Here is a 17,293-nt window from a genome sequence, read left to right on the forward strand (position 1 = left end):
GAATCAGGCTGTATATCCATTGTTATGGTGGTGTTATTTAAGGGTGATGGGCCTTGTTTTTCTGTCTTGATGTTCATCGTAAAAGTCCTCTTTTATTTCTTTCTTTGTGTCCACTATTCATTTCGTGCCCACCCGCCAGCTGAGTGCAGTTAGCGACTAAATGGTCGCAATTTTAGAAATGTAAAGAAAATGGCTGCTATATTAGGGAAGGCTCGTAGTGCTCCCTGCCCGATGGGTGTCTCAGCACACACACAGTATTTGTGGCCAAATCATGGACAGGCAAGGAGATGAGTGCAGCTGTCTTGTTATACCTTCAGGCCCCTGGCCTTCCATGCTGAGCATACCCAGAACCAAAAGACTGCTTATGGGTGGATTTAGATTAGTAGGTTGCTTCTCCTCAGTTCACACCTTGTTGCCAGAGAGCAGTCTTGCTCAATTGCCATTCTTTACACATGTCCTGAACCCTTATTAGTGTACTGAGTACCTGGCCCTGCTTACAGGGCTGTGTGAATGTGGACCACCATCAGTGAGGCCGATCACGTGATACAACAGCCCCTTATGCCTCCCAATTCTGTCTAATTAAAGAAAAAAGCATAGTGAAAGGTAATCCTTTGCAGTTATTCACTGCGGGTGAGGCTGGTGTTGCAGGAGGGGAATGTCGAGATTGGTGGTTGGTGGGATTTACTCTGTTTACACTACTAGTGATCCCCGGCTGCGGGAACCTCCATGAGAGAGAGGCATTCAGGCTGACGACCTTTAGCAAATGGCAAAGGTTGCTAGAAAATTAAATGCAGCATATGTTTTTGGCTTTTGCTATAATACCAATCGCTTTAAATACCATGTCTCCTAATAAATAATAATATAATTAAGTCATTCTCCAATATACATAGATATGTTTGCTAGCAGATTATATTCTAATAGTCATTCCTCTAGATTTGGTTGTTTTGATCGTCCTTAATTTGCCTTTGTCTTACATGCTTCACTGCCAGTAAAATGTATGCATTTATTGCATATGAGTAATTTCATTGTACAGTTGGTGAAGTTACCTGCTCAGGCAAATATTTTTTGTTTTGTGAAATGCAAGTTAATTTTTTTTAGATTTAAGTGAACTAACATAGTAATTCAACATGAAATATTACAGTTCATCAATTAACAGTACATTCCCTACTGTGAATACTAAAGACAACATTTTAGAATAATAAAAGTTATTAGTTCCTATTTGAGTTCGTTTTTTATTCTACAAACCATTATGCATGTTTTATAATGCAATAAGTTGTTAGTCTAATAAATATTTGATTTCTTCAAGCTTGTTCATTCTAAACATTTAGGGGTCTATTTGGATGGTGGGCGGATGTCCGCCGCCGGGCCAGCGGTGGCAACAGCCGGGCCGGCGGCGGTCCACCCCCCATGATTGCAACACAGAAAAACGCCGGTCGCATTAGCATGGCGGTGACAACCGTGGCAGTGAGATTTTCTGCCCCAAACTTTTCTGCTGGTAGCAGTCCACACACTTACATGGCGAAACATGCCTGAAACTAATCATCTTTTAGATGGTAGCCAGCCAGTCTTTCTGCGGCGGTGGAACCGCCATGGAAAGGCATGCAGATAATGTCTCTGGGGCCCATTGCGGGCCCCCAATGAGTTTGGGGGGATGTGGGTGCGCTGGGGGGGTACCCATGGCCCCCCCCTACATGTCCCTGTACCAGGTGGCAGGTACTGTGCAGTGCCTGCCACGCAGTCAGGAATATGCTGGAAATGCCTTGTTAGACATCGCGACTGTGCTGTTGCAGCAGCAACCACCGCAATGTTAAAAGCCGCAATACGACCACCACAGTTGGATTTCGACTGCGGAGCATACTAATTGGACCGACGGTTATGCTGCGATCCTAGCAGGCAGTATTTTCCCGCTACCATGCTGGTCAGAGTGATTGTCCGACCGCCAGCCTGAACGTTTTTCATGTAAAGGGAATTCTGTTTGGTAGCTTAACTAAAATACAGTATTTTGTTTTAGGAGGACTTTCAAAACTTCCATAAAGAAGGGCCTAAATTATTTTGTTGCTGGATAGGTAACAATGTCGACCACAACAATATCTTTGCATGTTGATATGTGTATGAGAAAGTATTACTGAAGCATAATGCTAGTTGGGCAGCAATTGAGTTCTGTGCATAGTGTAAGGGTGTGGCAGCAAACAACTTTGTCAGAATATAGACTGGCATAAATGCTATTTCTTGAATATAATTTGCTAAATTATTAGCTCATTTCAATTAATAATAGAAAATCTACACCAAATGGGACTAGGATGCAGTATTTATGTCAGACAATATTTCTGTAGATAATGCGCTGACATATAGCCAGTACAATGAACATTTCATGATTGTGTATATACTAAGACGAGGAACATCAAGAGAGGAGAGGATAAATTAATACATCATCTGTTTAGAAGTAGGTCAGTTGGATTTTGCTGTATATAGTAGATAAAGTGATCTTTGAGTTGAGCTTTGAATTCTGTTCTGAAGTGCAGAACCATACATTTTTAGGTTGAAAAGGATGTTACTCAAACTACTTGAGTCATAGCTTGCAAAGACTTGACTTTCAACCTTCGTGACTTCTAGCTTAGCACTGGCTTTGTTTCTTTTATTGCCTTTACCTCCTGCAATAGTTAGATTTATAATTGATCAAGCAACAAGTATGCCTGGTTGATGTGACTTTATAGGAGATGAAAATGGCTCTTATCAAAGCTGAGTTGGGAGTATCTGGGAATGAGGCACTGAAGATAACCAATTGTGAGAACTAGGACAATAGAACAATACTTTTAAAGTATGAGGTAGTGATTTATACCTGGGGGAATTGATACCCTTTCCAGGCAGTCTTTCTCTCCTGACTGAAATCCGAATAAGAGGTTATTGTTGATAATAGAAGCATTCATAGGAAATCTTAGTGTACATGCTTCAATACTACATCTGTAGTAACACGATCTACATGCCTCATTTTCAACTTTGAAACATGCAACCTGTACCTCCAGGAGCCATTTTACTTAACTGTATGTATGTATATATATATATATATATATATATATTCCGCTCAGTGGGGTTGTCCAACTAGCGGGTAGCACCAGAGCCTTCCCCAAGGCGTTAGTTGGTATGGGCAGTTGCGTGCTTGTAATAGGCCCGACGCGTTTCGGAAATTTTTTTCCTCATCAGGGGCCAGCAGTAAAGTGCACGACGTCTACCATCTCCCTGTATAAAAACACGTATAGTGCTTATGGGAGATGTAGTCCATATATCCTGGATGGATGCACTTACAAGTTACTGCTCGTTCCAAAGGCTCTAACATGAGCCCCCAAACATCACTCCTGTCCTCATCCGTCACGCAGCTCCACTTACGAGACTCCTTGGATAGCGGGTCTCGTGGCCCCCGTTTCTTCGGGGTGGTGCTACCCAGCGGCAGGACCGCCGCTAATGTATTCCGCTCAGTGGGGTTGTCCAACTAGCGGGTAGCACCCGAGCCTGCGTGCGCCTTCCCCAAGGCGTTAGTTGGTATGGGCAGTTGCGTGCTTGTAATAGGCCCGACGCGTTTCGGAATTTTTTTTCCTCATCAGGGGCCAGCAGTAAAGTGCACGACGTCTACCATCTCCCTGTATAAAAACACGTATAGTGCTTATGGGAGATGTAGTCCATATATCCTGGATGGATGCACTTACAAGTTACTGCTCGTTCCAAAGGCTCTAACATGAGCCCCCAAACATCACTCCTGTCCTCATCCGTCACGCAGCTCCACTTACGAGACTCCTTGGATAGCGGGTCTCGTGGCCCCCGTTTCTTCGGGGTGGTGCTACCCAGCGGCAGGACCGCCGCTAATGTATTCCGCTCAGTGGGGTTGTCCAACTAGCGGGTAGCACCCGAGCCTGCGTGCGCCATCCCCAAGGCGTTAGTTGGTATGGGCAGTTGCGTGCTTGTAATAGGCCCGACGCGTTTCGGAATTTTTTTTCTCATCAGGGGCCAGCAGTAAAGTGCACGACGTCTACCATCTCCCTGTATAAAAACACGTATAGTGCTTATGGGAGATGTAGTCCATATATCCTGGATGGATGCACTTACAAGTTACTGCTCGTTCCAAAGGCTCTAACATGAGCCCCCAAACATCACTCCTGTCCTCATCCGTCACGCAGCTCCACTTACGAGACTCCTTGGATAGCGGGTCTCGTGGCCCCCGTTTCTTTGTGGTGGTGCTACCCAGCGGCAGGACCGCCGCTAATGTATTCCGCTCAGTGGGGTTGTCCAACTAGCGGGTAGCACCCGAGCCTGCGTGCGCCTTCCCCAAGGCGTTAGTTGGTATGGGCAGTTGCGTGCTTGTAATAGGCCCGACGCGTTTCGGAAATTTTTTTCCTCATCAGGGGCCAGCAGTAAAGTGCACAACGTCTACCATCTCCCTGTATAAAAACACGTATAGTGCTTATGGGAGATGTAGTCCATATATCCTGGATGGATGCACTTACAAGTTACTGCTCGTTCCAAAGGCTCTAACATGAGCCCCCAAACATCACTCCTGTCCTCATCCGTCACGCAGCTCCACTTACGAGACTCCTTGGATAGCGGGTCTCGTGGCCCCCGTTTCTTCGGGGTGGTGCTACCCAGCGGCAGGACCGCCGCTAATGTATTCCGCTCAGTGGGGTTGTCCAACTAGCGGGTAGCACCCGAGCCTGCGTGCGCCTTCCCCAAGGCGTTAGTTGGTATGGGCAGTTGCGTGCTTGTAATAGGCCCGACGCGTTTCGGAAATTTTTTTCCTCATCAGGGGCCAGCAGTAAAGTGCACGACGTCTACCATCTCCCTGTATAAAAACACGTATAGTGCTTATGGGAGATGTAGTCCATATATCCTGGATGGATGCACTTACAAGTTACTGCTCGTTCCAAAGGCTCTAACATGAGCCCCCAAACATCACTCCTGTCCTCATCCGTCACGCAGCTCCACTTACGAGACTCCTTGGATAGCGGGTCTCGTGGCCCCCGTTTCTTCGGGGTGGTGCTACCCAGCGGCAGGACCGCCGCTAATGTATTCCGCTCAGTGGGGTTGTCCAACTAGCGGGTAGCACCCGAGCCTGCGTGCGCCTTCCCCAAGGCGTTAGTTGGTATGGGCAGTTGCGTGCTTGTAATAGGCCCGACGCGTTTCGGAAATTTTTTTCCTCATCAGGGGCCAGCAGTAAAGTGCACGACGTCTACCATCTCCCTGTATAAAAACACGTATAGTGCTTATGGGAGATGTAGTCCATATATCCTGGATGGATGCACTTACAAGTTACTGCTCGTTCCAAAGGCTCTAACATGAGCCCCCAAACATCACTCCTGTCCTCATCCGTCACGCAGCTCCACTTACGAGACTCCTTGGATAGCGGGTCTCGTGGCCCCCGTTTCTTCGGGGTGGTGCTACCCAGCGGCAGGACCGCCGCTAATGTATTCCGCTCAGTGGGGTTGTCCAACTAGCGGGTAGCACCCGAGCCTGCGTGCGCCTTCCCCAAGGCGTTAGTTGGTATGGGCAGTTGCGTGCTTGTAATAGGCCCGACGCGTTTCGGAATTTTTTTTCCTCATCAGGGGCCAGCAGTAAAGTGCACGACGTCTACCATCTCCCTGTATAAAAACACGTATAGTGCTTATGGGAGATGTAGTCCATATATCCTGGATGGATGCACTTACAAGTTACTGCTCGTTCCAAAGGCTCTAACATGAGCCCCCAAACATCACTCCTGTCCTCATCCGTCACGCAGCTCCACTTACGAGACTCCTTGGATAGCGGGTCTCGTGGCCCCCGTTTCTTCGGGGTGGTGCTACCCAGCGGCAGGACCGCCGCTAATGTATTCCGCTCAGTGGGGTTGTCCAACTAGCGGGTAGCACCCGAGCCTGCGTGCGCCTTCCCCAAGGCGTTAGTTGGTATGGGCAGTTGCATGCTTGTAATAGGCCCGACGCGTTTCGGAAATTTTTTTCCTCATCAGGGGCCAGCAGTAAAGTGCACGACGTCTACTATCTCCCTGTATAAAAACACGTATAGTGCTTATGGGAGATGTAGTCCATATATCCTGGATGGATGCACTTACAAGTTACTGCTCGTTCCAAAGGCTCTAACATGAGCCCCCAAACATCACTCCTGTCCTCATCCGTCACGCAGCTCCACTTACGAGACTCCTTGGATAGCGGGTCTCGTGGCCCCCGTTTCTTCGGGGTGGTGCTACCCAGCGGCAGGACCGCCGCTAATGTATTCCGCTCAGTGGGGTTGTCCAACTAGCGGGTAGCACCCGAGCCTGCGTGCGCCTTCCCCAAGGCGTTAGTTGGTATGGGCAGTTGCGTGCTTGTAATAGGCCCGACGCGTTTCGGAATTTTTTTTCCTCATCAGGGGCCAGCAGTAAAGTGCACGACGTCTACCATCTCCCTGTATAAAAACACGTATAGTGCTTATGGGAGATGTAGTCCATATATCCTGGATGGATGCACTTACAAGTTACTGCTCGTCCCAAAGGCTCTAACATGAGCCCCCAAACATCACTCCTGTCCTCATCCGTCACGCAGCTCCACTTACGAGACTCCTTGGATAGCGGGTCTCGTGGCCCCCGTTTCTTCGGGGTGGTGCTACCCAGCGGCAGGACCGCCGCTAATGTATTCCGCTCAGTGGGGTTGTCCAACTAGCGGGTAGCACCCGAGCCTGCGTGCGCCTTCCCCAAGGCGTTAATTGGTATGGGCAGTTGCATGCTTGTAATAGGCCCGACGCGTTTCGGAAATTTTTTTCCTCATCAGGGGCCAGCAGTAAAGTGCACGACGTCTACCATCTCCCTGTATAAAAACACGTATAGTGCTTATGGGAGATGTAGTCCATATATCCTGGATGGATGCACTTACAAGTTACTGCTCGTTCCAAAGGCTCTAACATGAGCCCCCAAACATCACTCCTGTCCTCATCCGTCACGCAGCTCCACTTACGAGACTCCTTGGATAGCGGGTCTCGTGGCCCCCGTTTCTTTGGGGTGGTGCTACCCAGCGGCAGGACCGCCGCTAATGTATTCCGCTCAGTGGGGTTGTCCAACTAGCGGGTAGCACCCGAGCCTGCGTGCGCCTTCCCCAAGGCGTTAGTTGGTATGGGCAGTTGCGTGCTTGTAATAGGCCCGACGCGTTTCGGAAATTTTTTTCCTCATCAGGGGCCAGCAGTAAAGTGCACGACGTCTACCATCTCCCTGTATAAAAACACGTATAGTGCTTATGGGAGATGTAGTCCATATATCCTGGATGGATGCACTTACAAGTTTCTGCTCGTTCCAAAGGCTCTAACATGAGCCCCCAAACATCACTCCTGTCCTCATCCGTCACGCAGCTCCACTTACGAGACTCCTTGGATAGCGGGTCTCGTGGCCCCCGTTTCTTCGGGGTGGTGCTACCCAGCGGCAGGACCGCCGCTAATGTATTCCGCTCAGTGGGGTTGTCCAACTAGCGGGTAGCACCCGAGCCTGCGTCCGCCTTCCCCAAGGCGTTAGTTGGTATGGGCAGTTGCGTGCTTGTAGTAGGCCCGACGCGTTTCGGAAATTTTTTTCCTCATCAGGGGCCAGCAGTAAAGTGCACGACGTCTACCATCTCCCTGTATAAAAACACGTATAGTGCTTATGGGAGATGTAGTCCATATATCCTGGATGGATGCACTTACAAGTTACTGCTCGTTCCAAAGGCTCTAACATGAGCCCCCAAACATCACTCCTGTCCTCATCCGTCACGCAGCTCCACTTACGAGACTCCTTGGATAGCGGGTCTCGTGGCCCCCGTTTCTTCGGGGTGGTGCTACCCAGCGGCAGGACCGCCGCTAATGTATTCCGCTCAGTGGGGTTGTCCAACTAGCGGGTAGCACCCGAGCCTGCGTGCGCCTTCCCCAAGGCGTTAGTTGGTATGGGCAGTTGCGTGCTTGTAATAGGCCCGACGCGTTTCGGAATTTTTTTTCCTCATCAGGGGCCAGCAGTAAAGTGCACGACGTCTACCATCTCCCTGTATAAAACTTAACTTAAACGCATCACTTTCCTAATTTGCGAACACAATATAAAAAAAAACAACCTGTAGTAGTTTTTATACAAGTCTTTTTTAGAGTTAATATGCTGCAGTTTATGTTTATAAATTGGCCTGCAATCCTATTTTCTGTCATGTAATTCTATTTTTTGCCATGTGAGTGTTTATATTCTGAGGTTGCCAGCATGTGTAGAAAAGGTTATTAGTGTGGGGTTCTTTTGAATGTGGCAAAGTAGTTCTTTGAATTATAGCAGGGTCGGTCAGTTGAATCATTGCTTACTTTTTTGGTGGTTCATCTTTCATAAATATTTTTAAATAAAGGCCATGTTTCAGACTTTGCTTTTCGCAAAGTGTTTCCTTTGTTTCTATCAGTAGGAATGTTAAGCCTAGCAGCCCTGGAAAGAAATCATAGTTAACTATCTGATGTCACAATGGTGCACAGTCTCTTTCAAATTCTACTTTTGCTTCGGATACATAGGCACCATATACTTGTAAAAATAAAATTAACAAACTATGTTAATGTTTTTTGCACATAGGTAATATGTCTCTGTTCTTCCATTTTTCAATGCTTGTAAATGTGCATTTTGCAAAGATAGGATTGCATTATTAGAATGAATTATAAAGAATTGGAGAAACCATTAGGGTGTGCTAGACTTTAGTTAAGGCATTAGTAATAGAGTTAGCCTTGAATGAAAGAATGATGTGACTTATAACGCACAAAAATGCCCGGAGGCGTCTTGTCGCTATAGTTACCAGGGTAGAGCTGATGATAAGTCTAAAAAGTATTTGAAGAAATCATTGATAAAAAAGCCAAGTTTAGAGATTCCTCCTAAAAGCACAGAGAGAGAGGATGCCGTTTTCAGCTCGAAAGGGAGGCAATTTCAGTTAAGGGCAGTGCTCTAAAGAAACTCCTCCTCCCCCACCCACTGGGGCAACTTTCAAAAGTCTGGCTAAGCAGACTGGGCTAAGTTTCTGGTCCCCCTGTGACAACTGTTCTGGCCCCTTCCCCTCCAGTTATAGATCAAGTAGATTCAATTCAGTCACCTGTGAAAGTACTCACCCGCCAGCAGCGCCACCTACAGGCAAACAAGGGAGGGGTTGAGCCCACAGCCTCCACCAAGAAAAGAAAGGCAGGGTGGTATTACACTAACCACAAACCAGGCCAGCAAAGTGGCTAAAACCAGAGGGGTCGCATGGGGTAAGAAAGGGGGTTCTACAGAGGGTAACACTGCAAAGGGTTTTAACTTTGCAGCAAGTGTTCCACAGGTCAGTCACAATGAGTTGTCTAGTGATGCGAAGGATAGGATTATTGCCAGATTTGAGTCTAAAATACTGATGGCATTAAAACCCCTAATCTCGCAACTTGAAGCCATCACTTCAAGACTGAATAACATTGAGCACCAAATACTTAGTCCAGCCAAAAGTATGGCTAGTTGTGCAGCCCCAACTGATGGTAAGGTGGCATCAGCCCTGTTCCAGACTCTTTCGCCCCCTTCAGAGACCTGTGTGGTTGTTCCAAGCTCCTCTCTTGTTCCACCCTCGAGATCCAGTACTGTATCAGCTTTAGCCTAGGACAGGTCGGATCAATTTGGGGTTTCCCGTGTGAGATTGGGGCAGGGTACCAGGTCCGAGCATACCCGGACAGACAGTCTTAATTTACCTTTGGAGGCTACCCCTTATACAATTATACTCATAAATGTACCCCCTCTGGAACCTGGGTGCGCAGAGAATTGGGTCTCGCTATGGAATAAGGCCCTCCACCATTTAAATGTTAAAACTGGGTTGGGGGACCATCTTTTTAGGGGTTTCAAAATGGCACAGAGAATCTCATGGATCAGTAAATCTAGGAAAACTTGCAACGGAGACTGCGTGGTGGTACATTTTGGCACCCCTTTACTTGTAAAAACTATCCTTGATAGGATTGGCTCAAGGTTCATAAGGAGGGAAGGCATCAGTACCATGCCCCTAGGGTTTTTTTATCAAAAGTCCCCCCAGTTATCAAGGGGTGGGGCTGGTTGTAACTTACTGACGCATACACAGGAAACCTATTAATTTTCTGTCCCTACCCTAAAGAGGTTTGATTGTTTTGTGAACCTGGAGGATATTGATTGACTCCATATTGCAACTCCCGATGTAAGCACCATACCTGCACTGGGGGCACCCTGTGGGGGTGTGTATGAAGTGGGACCCAGTAGCGGAGGTGAAGATCTTCTAAGAGTTCCCCCGTGCCACCCCCAGATTTCCTGCCTAGCTCCCCGGGTGTTGGGCGGGATTCAGAACAAGGGCATATTACACACGCCAATTACCAAGGATAATGTCCCGGTACCTAGCATATTGCACTCAGTTCTAGGAACTCCAAGAGCCAATCGAGTTTCTACCATACCCAGTTCAGAAACTAAGTTTATCTCATGGAATATTGCGGGATTAGCCAGCAAAGTTGTATCTACTGATTGGTCCATTTTTATTGAGAATTATGATATAATTTGTTTTCAAGAGACCTGGTCAGTGGATAGGGTATTTCGAGAGGGATTCATTAATATATCGAAACCAGCAGTTCAGGGTAAACGGGGTAGACCGATGGGGGGTCTGACACTCTGGGTCAGACAAACACAGATCATTAGGATTGAGGAGACAGCCATTGATTCGCAGGACATTCTTATTGTCAAATTAAAATCAGTTAACTCCACAGAAATCCTGATTATTGATATCTATTCTAGGGGTCTCCCTGGCGCGAAGGCCTCAGATATAGTTGCTAACCTAGATGGTTTTTTAATGAATCACAGAAGTCATTTGAACATAGTTATAGCCGGGGACTTTAATTGTACTTACGAACCTCTTGATTGTGAGGACATGAATTTTAGTAATGAGGCAGATGCGCAGTGGCAAATTCCACGGTTGGAATTGCAGCCTATTAAAAAGTGGACCAGTGCAGCACTCCAATTGAAAGTACTCTGTTTGGAACACGGGTTGAGGGCAGAAATGGTCGCACGGTATCAGATTGACTTGGGTCGTCAACTTACAATAATGGGCTTTGTAAATGTCGAATTGACTATTTTATCTTAAATAAGGAGTTCTGGTCTCACCTGGTAGATATGGTGGTAGAAGTTCGACCCGAAAGCGATCACAACCCACTCGTAGTCAGCTTGCAGCTTCCGGAGTCTAAGCCAGTAGACGGGCTGCCTCCCCATGTGGATTTTGTCCAAGGTTACTTGTCCAATGATACGAGACGTCTCAATTGGGCAATGGTAGTGCAAAATCACAAAGCCTTGCTAGCTTTGAGCAATTTAGTAGCAAATACCCTAAAGGTACTACAGACAGATACTGTAGAGGGAGAGAGAGTTGGCCACTTTCATGAGATCCTTTTTAAACAACTTAGAGTTTTTTTTATAACTGTAAATAATAAAGAACACACATCACCCGCATACAATGTTGCGGTTTGATATAATTCAATATGCCGTTCGGCTTATAGATCCATGGCAGGGGCCATCACGAGCCAAGATAGGGTTGCCATAAAGGAAAAAAGGAGGGAATATAAGGCTGCCCAAAACTGGGCAAAACAAGACTTGGACGAGGCCCATTGGGCAGATTTGCTTAGAGCCTGTTCCGGGAGAGCTATGTCCGAAGTTTGGCACCTGATTAAGTGGGGGAGTGGTAATGCAAGCAGGCTACCTACAAATAATGTGGAACCTGAACTGTGGGTCCAACACTACAGTGGCCAGTTTGCAGGGGACCTGACTCCCCAAGCTATTTTTGTAATGCCACCCTCCAAGACCACCCTCTGTATCACTAAGAGGGAGATGGAATGGGCACTCCAACAGGTGTCAAAGGACAGGGCCCCGGGACTTGACTGTATCCCTGCTGACTTGTTTCTCCAGGACCGGGACTCCTGGGATACGTATGTACAAATCCTAATGAATGCTATTGATAAGGGTGCTGAAATTCCGAAAACCTGGGCTGGCGCGGTGATCCTTCCTATTTTCAAGAACGGGGACAGCTCCAAACCGGGAAATTACAGGCCAATAAGCCTGATCGACTGCATCCAGAAGGTTGTGGTCAGGGTAATTTTAGGAAGAATGCAGGCCTGGCTGGAGAATTCTCACATTCTGTCAGATTTACAAGCCGGTTTCCGGCAGGGCTTCAGTACTGTGGACCAGGTTCTGAGGTTCGTTCTTATATATTGGCGAACCGTCACACTGGGAAAAGGCACCATATATGCTGCCTTTGTGGACCTCAGGTTCGCTTTTGACCTAGTTCCCCGTCCAAAGTTGTGAGCAACACTTTCCAAACTGGGCATGCCCTCGGAAATACTAGCCTTTTTAATCAAGTTACACATGGATAACTATGCCCAAGTAAGATGGGACAGGGCAGGTAATATTACTGCTGAGTTTCCGGTGGAGAAGGGAGTAAGGCAGGGTTGTGTCTTAGCACCCACCTTATTCTCTATCTATATTAATGGAGTTCTAGATTACTTTGAAAACTATCCCACTGATGCCCCATGTTTAGCAGGAAAATGGATACCTCTCCTGATGTTTGCCGACGACACCCTGATTTTATATAAAACCAGACAGGGACTTCAGCGTGCCCTTCTAAGATTTGAGTCGTTCTGTGTGGACCATGATCTGGCTGTCAATGTTGACAAAAACAAGTTCATGGTCCTGCAGAATAGTGGCAAATCCATTGGGGAAGTCAGAATGCAGGAGGGTATCTTAGAACAAGCAGAGACTTTTTCGTACCTGTGGGTCACGATTGATAAAAAACTTAGCTGGAAACTGCAAATAGACAGTTTGACTGTGAAGCATGCCCAACTTACCGGGGTTTTACTCAAGGAACAAAAATGTTCTTACACTAAGCCTGTAGCTCCTGTTTTACAGATCTACAAAGCAAAAATTAGCGCATCTATCTTGTATGGTGTTGAGCTGTGGGGTTATGGGAACCTTGAACCCCTTGCGATGAGCCAAAGCACATTTTTAAGATCTGTGGTTGGGCTACCGCAATCCACCCCCTGGTTCCATTATACTTAGATCTGGGGTGTTGCTCCATCAAAGATGTTGCGTTATATAGGCTTGTAGTATACCGGAGGAGACTTTGGGTAACACCAGAGCTGGCCAATTATGCATTGGCTCTGGATGAAGTAAGGAAGTTAGATGTCAACAGGAAACTTCCATGGTTCAACTGTGTAAGGAACATTTTTTGTGAACTGGGGTGAAGTCATCTGTGGACCTTGCCATCTGCAAGTTCTTTTCCCAGTAAAGCGGGATTAAAGGCAGCTTACTAGTATATGATAAACGTTAGAAGGTTTTCGGCCTCCACTGGTTTGACTTTGACCAGCACTTTTCTTTAGAATAAGCAAGAGCCTAACTTTGAACCGTATTGGGACACAATCACTTCTCCGCGTGATAGGTAACTGTTCCACCAGTTCAGAGTGGGCTCTCTACCAACCAAGGCTTTTACTTCAAGGTGGAGATCAAATCCTGAGGCAGAAACCAGTGGGTGCCCATACTGTCCGGACAGGGTAGAATCAATACCACACATTTTCTTTGCGTGCCCGGCGTAGTGTACATAGAGGCGACGCTGGTTGAAACCAACCTGCCTTGCTCTGGAAATTAGAGACTACAGGGAACTGTACAGAATATTGAAGAGTGCACTCGATGGCTCAATTATGATAGCAACGGCCAAGTTTCTGGGCCAGGTTTGGGTGATTCGGTGGTCAGGGGTAAGGTTTAGGTAATAGTACTCCCTGTACCTGAATGTTTTTTATTTTCCTTCTCTTTTTCTATTGCATGCTGTGCTACCTGTTCCTCCTAATGAAATGGAAAATGAAATTGAAATCGGAGTTTCGTTTTAATGATATGTAATAAGAATTGGACAAATTAGAGTGTAAATTATTGGTTGTATAAGGCAGCTTTTTTAGATCTAGTCTTTTATTTTATTATTTATTATTTTAATCCGATAGTACTATGTCCCTGTACAACCTAGCTTGCCAATTCATGAGTATGTTACGGTTAAACCAGTTTTTATCTGCGGCCTGTGATAAATTTTGTGATTATATTTTTTAATCGAAATAAAGTTTATAAACTGAATCAATATTTTTCTTACATTTTTGAGACATCTATATTCATTCACTCCTGCCATTTGCCATTTCCTTGTAGGTATTTGATAAAACAAATTCTTACATCATTTTCTGCTTAAGGACAAAGCAAAGTAATTTTATTATTCTTTATAAAACAATAAACCATTTTCACTTCAATATTCCTTTTAATCGATTTCAATTAGTGTACCATTTCTATTTCTCTTCAAGCATAGACAGTGCTAGTTGGAGGTTTTCTGTCTGAACAATATTTTTCTGCTGAGGAGTAGTTCATCTTATGATTTTAAACTCTTTTCTTAATAAAATCATTTGAAATTAAAAGAAAATATTTTTCAGTAATTAAACTGTAACCATTAATGGGTTTAAAGATTTGCCTCTGGATGTCAAATGTAGTCTTTATGTTTCAGTTTTCTCTATTTATGATTTTAACACACTGTTTCCAAACTAAAAAATAAAACAAGACTTGACAAATCCATTCGGTCCTGCCTTACCTATGCTCAGGCTCACGGCTTTTGGCTTTGCCACAGCTTTGAAAAATTTGCCAGCCTTAGCAAAGCCAATATTAGTGCTCAGCTATCTTGGTACCACAAGGACAGTTCCCCTTTTATGAATCAATACCACCTCAAATCAGGAGTCAGTGGCTAATCAATGCTTTGTGGTCGCGTTTGGCATCACAAACCTAAGATACATCCTTGTGCGACAGACAAATATCAGAGTGATACCCTATGCATGCTGCCTCCAATTTGCAATTCAGACACGGTAGCAAAACCCCTTTTTGAGTTATAATGACATTTCTGACTTACAAAACATGCATTTCAAAAACGTGTCCTGTGTTTACATATCGTTTACTATTGCGATTTATAGATTTTTTGCCTGATTCATCAACGGGCCGTTTTGCGAGCCCCTAATAGCGAATCATAGCGATTCCATATTAAGGACTCGCAAAACGGCATTCATGTAGGAATCGCATAATAAGTTTGACCTCGCGGTTAATTGCGTCCAAAAATAGCGAATTCGCAAGTTTATATTGGGTCATGAATATCATTTAAGAAATCTCAAATTGAGATTCCTTAAATGTGATCGCAATTTGAAAAATCGCAATTTTTTGCGATTTCTCAATTTGCGAGTACATGACCCAATGATGAATTTCTAATGCAATTTTTGCGGGCGCAAACGGCCGAATTCTGCGATTCGCACCGTTTGCGCCCGCAAAAATGCTTCATGAATCTGGCTGTTTGTCTCTAAAACATACCGTTGTACATTGGGCCTGTTTTGATTTGGCCTTTCTATCGTATTCTTTCCTTTCCTCTGCGAAAATGAGTGAAGGTTGTCGTTATATTATTCCATTCACGATAAAAATAAACATGGGGCCACAATGCAAGTTTTGATTTGGCAATAGGTATAGAGTGAAAATTGTGACAAAAACATTTTGGAAGCCAGTGCCAGAAAAAAAAGAAAAAAATACAAACAATTGGCCCCTTGTTAAGCCTTTAAGAACATTTCACTATACGATTGTTTTCCAGATAATTTAAAATCCAAGCTGATTTTGCACAGAATGATTTGTTTAGTTTTATAACATTACTTTGTAAACTCAAAAGAAATGTAATCACTAACTTGTTTTTTCACTTTTCAGAGTGATTCAATCCCACAAGATGACTTCACGCCAGAAGCATACCGAGCGTTTCTAAACAACATATGCCCTCGACCAGAAATTGACAACATCTTTTCCGAATTGTAAGAAAGCAGAACACATTTTCCTTCTCGCTGGTTTTGTGTGTTGTGCTGATCTTGTGGAGTGCTTAAGCCAGACTCACTTGAGGGGAACCAAGAGTAGCCTGCCCTCTCAAAAAGCACTGAAGTGGAAACTGCTGTAGGAGAAGGATTTCTGCTGTCTAAACTGATGTAGGATACGGATTTCTTTTGTCTGTGACCCTTAAAAAAATAAACTTTAATTGTAATTGGCAATGTATTCGCAGAGGCTGATAAATGCAAAATATTTCTGTTCTGAGAGGACAAGATACTGCAATTCTAACTTTAAGTAAACGTTGCACAGGCCGTAGGGATCTTTACCTACATCTTACAAACCTAAATCATTACAACCACGCTGGAGGGTCAATCGTTCTTTGTTATGTCATGCTCTTTAGCTTGGTCTTGGACACAGATGACATGCGTGGCTATAAGAAGGGTAAGAGTGGCGTTAAGGTGCAGACAAAAAGGTGTAGTAAGCAAGAGTAATATTTATTCCGGTTCACATAGTAAAACAGCACACAACAATAAGGTGCTGTAGAGAAACACAAAACATTGTTGACTGGCCTACTACTTGTCTTTGGTGGTGAGGCAGTGTTTGGTGCAAACACATTTTACCAGTGCATTATGAAAGCAGGCTTGTAAAAGTGGTAATGGTAAGGGTTAGTGATGTTTTTTGCTGTTTTCTGTGCTGTTTTGTTTTTATGCTTCATTGTGCCATTATGTATGAGTTGCTTTGTATTTTCTTTTAAATGTTTTTGTATTGTGCTCTGTTGTATTTTTATTGTGCTGCTATACTGTTTTGTATTATGTTCATGTTGTGCTATGTAATTACTTTAAATGTGTTAATAAATTATGCTCCGATTCTTGGTAAAAATATTCAGCAACAAACAATCACATACAACCATCGTGGTAAAATACCCTTGTTCTAGCTATTCACCTATTCAAGACAACAGTGAGCCCATAAATGTGAGCGAGACCAGTGGCCAAATTACACATTTTGGACTGGTGCTACTACATCTTTTTGGTGGTAAATAATGCAGCACTTGGTACAAAAATCTTTAACCGCAGTATTATGAAGCAGATTTCTGGTTGTGCTAATATATTATGAGTGTTTGTGCATATTTGTTGTGAAGCGTTTTGTTATGGTTTTGATGTTTTATGTTTTGCATTGTGTTATTATTGTGTTGTATGGTGGTATCATCATGCATTCTCTTTTGACTGTTATGTGATGCTGTGCCCTGTTATGATTTAGTTGTATTGTTGAGTTGCTGCGTCTTATGTACTTTTGATACTGCAACAAAGACTGCTACATTTCCAGCCTAAAGAAGCACATTACCGTAAGTTTCTGTGACAAAAAACATTTACCAATGTGTAAGGTGATAAATTACCACCACTTCAACACTCCCACTACCTCGAGTAGCCCACA

At 44.8% G+C, this 17,293-nt stretch overlaps 1 protein-coding gene across 3 annotated transcripts in view; it reads left to right on the forward strand.

Annotated features, from left to right (window-relative positions):
• Nucleotides 1–17,293, forward strand: part of PLCB1 (phospholipase C beta 1) — a 2,298,721-nt gene that overhangs the window by 1,264,838 nt on the left and 1,016,590 nt on the right. For all 3 annotated transcript variants that reach the window (XM_086927697.1, XM_086927698.1, XM_086927696.1), the window contains exon 8: nt 15,752–15,852. In XM_086927697.1, coding sequence (XP_086783823.1) covers nt 15,752–15,852 — 101 coding nt within the window. The remainder of the gene's footprint in view (nt 1–15,751; nt 15,853–17,293) is intronic.

This window comes from Lissotriton vulgaris, chromosome 6 (assembly GCF_964263255.1).
Source record: "Lissotriton vulgaris chromosome 6, aLisVul1.2, whole genome shotgun sequence".
Classification (NCBI taxonomy): Eukaryota; Metazoa; Chordata; class Amphibia; order Caudata; family Salamandridae; genus Lissotriton; species Lissotriton vulgaris.